General features: G+C 46.7%; 1 protein-coding gene across 1 annotated transcript; it reads left to right on the top strand.

Annotated features, from left to right (window-relative positions):
- Nucleotides 1-399: 399 nt before the first annotated feature.
- LOC104278389 (lysM and putative peptidoglycan-binding domain-containing protein 4-like) lies at nucleotides 400-5,325 on the top strand. The gene is given in 3 exon segments (XM_009875340.1): nucleotides 400-672; nucleotides 4,685-5,243; nucleotides 5,246-5,325. Coding segments are annotated over 3 exon segments (912 nt in total).
- Nucleotides 5,326-9,272: the final 3,947 nt, after the last annotated feature.

Genomic DNA, 9,272 nt, shown 5'->3' with positions numbered 1-9,272 from the left:
ATTACTTTTTTTTTACCATAATTCGAGACACTTGGCTTGAGTGACTCTACTGCTGTTTTTTAAGAAATTATAGAAAGTTGTGTTTAAGATGTGTTACAGGATAGGGTTTTGTAATGATTTGTTCATAGGCAGACAAAATAAAGTTTGAAAATAATCTACCCATTGTTGAAGTTTGTCTCCATAACCTTCCTGATGTTTCTGTCATTGCTGTTAGAAGGGCGTCTTTTGAATTTGTGCCTGAGAAGATCTGAGTAGAAGGAAAGTTTCATGTGTGCGTGTGCACATACAGTTGCTGTGCTTTTTGTCCATCCTCCCAAATCTTACATGCCAAGACCTAAACACTGGTATTAAGGAAATCCAAAATATCTTGTGTTTTTGTTCCAGGTGCTGGTATAAAAGATGAGGCTGAATGAGAGCCGGACAAGATCCTTCCAGGCTCCTGTCACCATCCACAATTACCCGGGCAGGCAGGTGTATGTGTTTCCCGATGGCCGATCTGACTCGGAAGAGTCATCAGAGGAGGAACTCAACGTTATGGAACTGCGGCCCAGGGGCAGGGAGCAGCAGCGATGCAGCACTTCTCGGGACAGAGTTGGAGATGTGGTACTTCTGGAACGAGAGATTACGGAGGATGATAATCTTAACAAGCTAGCCCTGCAGTATGGCTGTAAAGTAAGAGCTGTCTCTGTTTAGTTTTAATTACTTCAGAGGTGTTTTACACCTAGCTTAGTTTCTGGAATTACAGGAAGGAGTTGTCTAATGGTTTTGACAGGGAAGAGGGTTTGCCCTGTGTATTTCATGAATGGGCAGTATCTGGATAAAACTGAGCTGGAGAAAGGCAAAAAAAACCAAAACAAAACCCAAACCACAAAAATGTTCTTCAGCTAACAGCTTAAGAAGATGTTGACAACCCCGCACCCTGCCTGACCTGCTTTCCTGTTTAATTTGAGTGACTAAGTGCAGCGTGGCAGTCGGGATTTGTACTTAGTGATTAAAGTGAGGGCAAAACGTAGGAAGCCGAGTACAGAAATGAAGGTTGGAGCCCTGCTCTCAAGGAACGCGCAAGTTTTGAAGCAAGCTGAACAGAGAAATGCCACCCTGATGGGGTCTGGTTTGGGGTTTGGTTTCTTTTCATTTATTTTTTTTGAAAGATAGGAGCTTGTATATTGCAAGGAAAGTCTAAGTCTAACAGGGGTGGACTTGGAGGGGGAGAGCCGCCCAAGCCCAGGTCGCAGAGAGCGGGTGCTGTCTGCACGCATGGGGTTCGGTTGTTTGCTGCCGTGCCAGGCAGCGCACGCAGTTCAGCCATCGGTGGCCAGAAGGCAGCGCACGCATGCAGTGAGTTTTCTCTGGGGTTCGAACATACCCACAAAATAAGTCCTCCTTGTTCCAAAGCACAGCGCTTCTTAGAAAAGCTGCTGAAAAGTGTAATTACCTGACCTGAACATTAGACGTACCCTATGGTTTATCAGTCAAGGCTGTATTTTTAGAGCCTCCCTTTATCTGCAAGCTAGGCTGTGATTAACAGGTTCCATGATGCAAACAATTGGACAGTGACCTGGATGGGGATGATGATACTGGCTCTGCTGCAGCAATACCATTGCTTAACAGCACAACAGCTGCATGGTGCAGCTGAAGCAAGAGGGTTTAGAGGAATTGCGACAATTCCTCCCCTCCCAGTCCCCTAGAAACAAAAACAAAACAAGAAAGAAACCCTGCTAGGTTCTGCTGACGAGCCTGATGCGTGTGGAGAAGCGAGTCTGGGAGGACTTGAATAGGCCTTGATTGGCACTGGTAGAGCCTGAGAACTCAGAGCTGCAGCGTTTGGCTTTGTACTTGTGACTATATGCTCGTGTCTAAGCAGTAGCGATCGCGTCATTGCTGCCGCTTATGCAGAATCACAGCACTGCGGTGAACTCAAACGAGGAAGATTATGGAAAAATCTTTTGGTTTGTAGCACGAAAAAGCCTGCTGGGCCCCATTTGCTGTACCCCGGGCTTGGTCCTGTCCCGACCGCGATGTTCACCTGCCTCTCTCTGGAGCCTTTCAGCCCCAGCAGGCACAGGTGGCTCCGCTCTGCCTGCCCGAGGCTGCTGGGCTTGTCTGGTGGGGAGAGCAAGTGGATGAGGCGGGACCAGGTAGTCAGTGTTCTCCTTCCACAAGAGAAAAACTATCCATCTGCCTCCTTCCCTTCCAGAAAAGGCACTTCTGCCTTGTTCCAGTGAAATTAAAGAGGCTCATAAATCTTTTTTATTGGGGTTTTGTGTATTTGTTCACAGACTGACATTGATCAGTTTTCATGTATTTTGTTTTACTTGTACAACTAAGCAGCTCCTGAAGGGCTACTAGGACATCCGTGAGGAAGATTTGCAGCTATGAATATTGTGACTGTGCTTTAAAAATCCAGGACGAGCTTCTCCTTGAAACCAATGAGAACTTGTCATTGGGGGGAGGTATTAAGACGGTGCAACAATTAGCTGTGTGTGTGCTACAGATAACTTGGCAGAGATGCAAAGCACTTAAAAATTCTCATTTTTCACTCTTGACCATTTATAGTCCTGCCCTGCTTTTGGCATTGTGCTTAGCTGGGACAAGAGGAGCTCGCTGTGGCCAAAAAAATGAGTACAGAAAATAAGCCTAAATGGCTTGTGCAGCCAAGTGCTCTTGCATGCTTCCCATCAGCTTTGTTTGTTGTTTCTGCGTGAGTGCTGCTCTACTTTCTGTTTCTAGAGCCTCAGCACAACATTGCAGTGTTTGATTGCAGACACTGCAGGGGTTATTTACTGTCCCAATAATTTGCTTTCGTTGGAACAAAACCAAAAGTTGAAGTACCACCTCAGTTCAGAGGCTTTGGGTGAGATGAACGTTATTTCATAACTAAATAATTTTGCAGGGTTTAAGTCCTGTTGTTGTGCTGGGGCAAGCTGTGAGGAGTCTGAAATGGCAACTGAGGATTCCTTTTGCCTCAGGGCTACCAGATTAGGATCTAGATTAAACCTCCCTTTTTTCAGATTTCTCAAGCTTTGCAGTGTAACCATGAGATTCAGGCATCGATCCCGTCTCCACCTTCCAGCAGAGCCTGGCTTTCTGCAAACGCCACCTCACAGGGCTTGCACAGTGCGTGAGCTTGACGCGTGGTTCCCTGACAGCCCCTATGGGCTGGACGGGAGATCCGCAGAGGCAGAGCTGCTGCAGCGCCTCGCTCCTGTGGCCCCCGGCACTGTCCTCTGACCGGTGGGACCTCCCCTGGGCACTTCCTGCCATGCTGGAGGCTGGGACCTGCCCACGCCCACGAGCAGCATAGCCTGCACGTAGCCCTGAACGTTTGTTGCAGTGGCAAAGGAGATGCCCAGGCTCCCTTCTGGTGCATTGGCTTATTGTCTTTCAAAAGGAGATCTTTGCCCTCAGCCATGGATGATTTTGGCACTGATGGCACTGACACATTTGCTTAGGAAGTGCTTTCTTGTTTTCAGTTCCCCAGTTCCGTTGGTAGCCTTGAGCTTGTGAGGCGGCTGTGAATGCAGTTCCTACAGTAATTCACTGGATTCTGAAGGAACAAATCTCTCTGAATGTTCAGTCCTCACTCTGTGTCTTTGGTATGATACATCAGAGGTGGTTAACCTGTTTGTGTTGCCTTTCTCTTTGGGATCGTGCTGTTTTCTTTGTTTGGGGCACCTCCAGCCTTTCCCTCATGGTTCCTTCATGTCTCCTTGGCTGCTTGGTGGAGCTGCTTGCACACACTGACGGTCCTGTCCGTTTTCCTTGACTGAGAAGATCATGTACTTACTTATTAATAGGTGGTTGTGAGTGGACGCTGTATTAAACTGTCTTCCCTTATGTAACATGAAATAGAGAAATGCTGCTTTGCCTTTACCTTTTCTTTGACACTGTCTGTCCTTGGAACGTGCGCTGTACGTATGGATTGTTGTTTCTTGGTCTTCTTACTGTTGTTTGCAGCACCAAGCTGGTTGGGAATGCCGGTTACCAATGGGAAGCCTACACACAGACCACCAGAGATGATTCCAGATGCGTGGCGATTATTGCCTTGTGCTTACCTTCAGTGGGAGCACTTGCTAGTGGTGGAGAAATGAGCTGCTGTCCTGCAGGAGGGGGCTTGGTGCTTGGGGACATGAGCAGAGGGTGCTTGTGCCTGGCAGGGAGAGCTGCTCGCCTGCGCTCTGCTGGGCTGTGATGGTGCTTTCCAAAGTGCAGTGTGCTCTGAAGAGGGAGCTCTGTTCACTCCGAAATCACTTTCTGAGCAGGAGATGGGGTTTGCCTGCTCACACTGATGCTGTCCTTACCTTAAATGCTCAGGTACTAGTTAAGGTAGGAAAACTGATTTTAAAAGGATCCGTTATAAAGACTCTTCTTGCCTTAAGTGAGAAAGTGAGAGAAGGGTTAAGAAAGCCAAAGGAAGGAAAACCAGTATTAACCGAAATACAGTCTGTGAGAGATACAATAGCATTAGGGGGGGTAACTGGTTTTACGGGAGACTGTCTCTACCCTGCAGGACCTGGAGCATCCCTGGAACAGCTGGGGAATCTCTGCAGAACACCTGAGCCACTTGCAGCCAGGGCTTGCTCTTATTTTCTGACTGCTGCTTGCACACTGGTTTTGTACCTACTTCTTGCTTCAGTACTGAGTTATCCTGCACTAATACCCGTGTCCTTCTTGGATTCTGTAGGTTGCAGATATCAAACGTGTCAACAACTTCATCCGGGAGCAGGACTTGTATGCACTGAAGTCCATCAAGATCCCCGTGAAGACCCACGGGCTCTTAACGGAGAATGGCCGAGAGCTAAAGCCGCTCTCAGCTGCGCCCTCCCAGAGCGGCCTGACGCTGGTGGACTTACCGGAGCCTGATGATGGCGAGAGCTGCTCCGCTGAGGGCAGGCACCTCAGCGACTACTTCAAGGGGATCGACAAGAGCATTCAGGATGCGGTGCAGGCAGAGGTCCAGCTAAATGCAGAGTATTGTGTGGATGTACTGGAGAGGCCGCTGCCTGAGTCGGGGAAGCGGGAGAGCAGTAATGGTGCGGACTGTGGAATCCAGTGGTGGAATGCGGTTTTTATTATGCTCCTGATAGGAATTGTCCTGCCAGTATTTTATATCATCTATTTTAAAACACAAGGCCTGGTGGCCCATACCTCCAACGCAACAGTAACCTCAAATATTTCAACAGATATATTGGAAGGGAAATTACCACAAAACTCAGTTGTAGAAAAGAAATCCTAAGCAGGGGGAGGCAGCCAAGTACAGCCTCTCCTCTCGGCACTGCGGCCCTTATGCCAGTGACTCTGACTCGAGTGCGTTCAGGGCAATAACAATTCAGATTATTTTTTATGTTTTTAAGTAGCTGATGGTGTTACCCGAACTTAACTGAAAGTGAGATGATGTGATTTTTATGGGAAAATAAGGATGCTTTGTCGCTCAGAAAGAAAATGAGGCAGCTGGCTTAACACCCGTGAACTCTGTTGACGGGAAGTATTTTGTAGCAATTATCTTCGCTGCTTCAGGTATTCTTAATGCCCTAAGTGAACCCTTTGCTGCTGAGATGAAGAGTGCAGTATTAATGTGATTGGAAAGTTGGGGGGTGTTTGTGTTGTAAGGAAGATGCCTAGAGTGAAAGCGAGGACTACTCTTTTTCTCTGAGCTGTGATTTTCTCTCCTGCAGACTGGCAATTTTGGCATCCTTAACACTAAAAATGATTTCTAGCACGTCAAGCTGCGTGTGCCGCAGCACGGGGATGCTGACAGCACCTCACCTTGTCATCCTTTTGAGCAAGTGTTTAAGCTGTGTTTATTGGGGTGCTTCAAGGCCACCGCTGGGCCGAGTGAACCCAGACCTCTTCCCCTTGATGAACTCCTTCAGAAATGTCGTGTGACAGCCGGTGTCCCTGCAGGCAGAGCTCGTTGCTGAAGCCCGGCTTTTGCTGGGGAGTTGCTCGCCCAGCACCACTGTGTCAGTACACCCGCAGGTGGGCAGAGAGGGGAGGAGGGCATCAGAGCAGCGTAGGCCTGGGGTAGGTAGGCCACACTTCTCAAAGGCTTGTTTGTTGGGGGGCAGATCTAGCTAGTATTATGTTAAAAATAGAAAATAATCATAATGGTGCATCTTAGACATGCAGTTTGTCATGGACTTGAGTTTCCTTGTTTGTAGTCTTCATGTGAGAGAGAGGGAGCTTTGCCAAATAGCAATTTCCAAGGTCCAGGAAAGACACATTACCATAGACAGTCACAGAAATAACAAAATGCTGCAGGGATGGGGACTGTGGAGCTGCTGTGTGTGAAACGTGTCTGTGCCTGCTCGTGCTTCCGAGGGCAGAAGACAAGTGATGTCCCCAGATGTCAGTAAGACTGAGGCCTGTGCTGCTTGGGACATGCTAGAGGTGAGTGGAGAAAAGCTTTGCTGCAGCAAAGAGTTTGCCTCAGAAAATGAATTCAGCAAATTCTTGGTCTGTGGGCAGAGATAAACACTCTCTTAGGACTAAACACGGTCACACAGGGCCTGGCTGGGGATGCAGCCAGAACCTGTTTTGGGAAGAGTCCGTCACGAGGGGGCTTGGCTGGTCTGCCAAGGGCAGAGCGATGGCGTCTGCAGGGAGGGGGACAGGCGGCACTGGGGCTTCCCAGCAACATGGGGATCACCACAGCACGCACACAGAACCGTCTGGTGGTGTAGCGATAACCTGTGTTTCCTGCAACCATAAAAACAAAACAAAACAAAACACTAACTCAAGTGCTCAGGAAAGCCTGCGTGAACCTACTTTAGTAAACGAGGACTCTAAAAGTATTGTATACTGAGGGAAGAAAACCTAAAACACCAAACAACTTGTATTTTTCTTCTGTGAAGGAAATGTATCTCTCTTTGTTGGGGGGCGGGGGATGGTATTACTACATTTTTAAAATAACGCAAAATGAAATAAAAGCACAAGGGGCACCACCCACCCCGGCTGCCCTGCATTTCTTCTTGTCACCGCAACACGATGGCGCAGGCTGAGCGCTCTTGCCTTGCCACATCTTCCCCCCGCCCTAGCAGAAAAGAGTTGAGAACACCGTTCTCTGCTCGAGTTTTCCTCACGCGAAAGCCATTTGTTTCCGGGTGCCCAGCCCCACTGCAGTGAGCCCGGGGCAGCCCTGTTCCCCTATCGTGGGTTTCACAAAGCAGCAGCGACAAAAGGAGACGTGATCGCCTGGAGAGGGGCAGGAGGGATCTGGGGTCACCAGCGTGAATATGCGCAGGTTTGCTGCAAATTTCCATAAGCGTTTTCTAATAAAGTTCTGACAGAGCGTCAGTTCTTAATGTGAATGTATTAACGAGTGTGTGTGTCCCAGAACTGCGCTGGGCATTAAAAGCACCACAACTTCCCGAGTGGCTCTGGAGCGTGTCAGATGCTTGGAGAGGGGGCAAAGGCGCTCCCGGGAACAGAGCTCTGCAAATACGAGAGAGGCTGGAGTACACAGTAAAAGCCAGTATCTTTACTTTAGTGAATGCAGGATACAAATATTTTACAACAACCTCTAGCATTTTCTTAACCATTTGATAAAAAGTTCACTAGAATATTTATTGTATATTGAAGAAAAAACAACACATTCAGGGAAAAAAATTGAGATTAACTTATTTTTTCTTAAAAGATTCGTCTCAAGGATGGCAACAAAGTCCAGCTTGTGCCGCCAAACGGCTTATCATCATTAAACCGTGAACAGCTTCTTTGTGAACTGTTGACTACAAACATTTACCAAATACATAAATCTCTTTTAAAAAAGCCATTTTAAATATAGCAAAGCAGTGTTCTCTTGCACAGCAAAGTGAAGAAAGTTTCTACCAAGATTTAAATGTTTACATTTGTTAAGTCTTTCTTTCACATTCTGATTTAACTTCTTCCCATGATCAATTGTTAGGAGTTATTTTGTTCCTTATTTACTATGTATTTCTTGTGCGCACAGTAATTCGCAAGTTTCTGATGCATTAGTGTCCTTTAAGTGAAAGGAAAGGCTAAAGCATTTTTCTCTGACGAATCCCTGATAACATGTATTTTTAAATACTATAGTGAGAGCTCGAAGATGGAGAGGTGATTTGTCACAACAGAGATAAAAATCTTAAATCATTCAGACTTCAATGGGTTCAGACTAGGATTGGATCCACTTGCAACTTCAGTCAGTACAGTTAATTAAAAAAGTAGGTTTTACCTGTTGAAATATCTGTGCTATGTCGTCGTTTTTTTTTTTTTATAAAACATTTTTACAATTTCTAAAAAAGTATGTTCCAAAGTCAGTTACCTCTTATTAAAAATCAGGATTCCCGTTCACTCAACGGCGAGAGATTCTCTCTCTCTGTGGAAAGACTCGTTCTGCCAAGTCTGTTGGAGGGTCTGGGGCAACACGTGAAGAGCCCCTTTCGCAGCTCTTGAGAACCGGTTATTTGTGGGGTTTTTTTAATTCATTGGTGCAATTTCAATACAAACTCTAACCCTTTATGTAGCTTTTTTCTTTAAGAAAACAGTAATCGTACTGTTTAAAAACCTGCATAGAAATAAAGACTATTGAGATACAGTCAGCAAAGCCATCTTATAAGGCACACAAGAAAATAGACAGTAAATGTGAATGCAGAACTCCCACTCGGATGTACAGCAAAGTTCATATATGTGCATAAATAATGAAAAAAAATCACGTAACTTCTCAGAGCATTAAAAGGTTCTCTGAACTGGTAAGTGAATTCAGTCACTTCGGAAACAGTTGCCATTAGAGAGCGTCTCATTTTCCTCTACGCTTCTGAAAACCGGTAACTACCACACATGGAGAGAGGTTTCCAGAGGTAAGTGGCTGAAACAAACTGAAAGCTGCACGGTTTCTGACAGTTGCCATGACAACAAGAGATGGGGTTTGGAAGCCGCATGTGCCGACTTTGTTCTTCAGTCACACGTTACAGCAAGCAGCCGAGCAGAGAGCCTGCCCCCCTGGATTTCCATTTCTCACACTTGGTTACAGTATCAAGTAGGTGATTTTTTAAAATTTAAAAGAAAACAACTAAGGTCCAAGTAAAAACTTAATAAATACCAGGGATAACTTTAAAGGAGTTTGGATAATAGAACAGCACTGTAGCTTCTTCTCCAGACCCAGAGCTACCAGTGGCAAGGTTGAGTTAGAGCTCCTCAGCGCGGCTCCCAGGACCTCGGGCACCCGCAAAGGGACCGGATCTGGCCGAGGCGAGAACCCTCCCTCGTGCAGAACCGACTCCACCGAAGGCACCGGGCGGCTGCTGCTACGCCCG

The sequence above is a fragment of the Apaloderma vittatum genome, unplaced genomic scaffold (genome assembly GCF_000703405.1).
Source record: "Apaloderma vittatum isolate BGI_N311 unplaced genomic scaffold, ASM70340v1 Scaffold36628, whole genome shotgun sequence".
NCBI lineage: Eukaryota > Metazoa > Chordata > Aves > Trogoniformes > Trogonidae > Apaloderma > Apaloderma vittatum.
This window is presented reverse-complemented; position numbering and strand designations above follow the sequence as displayed.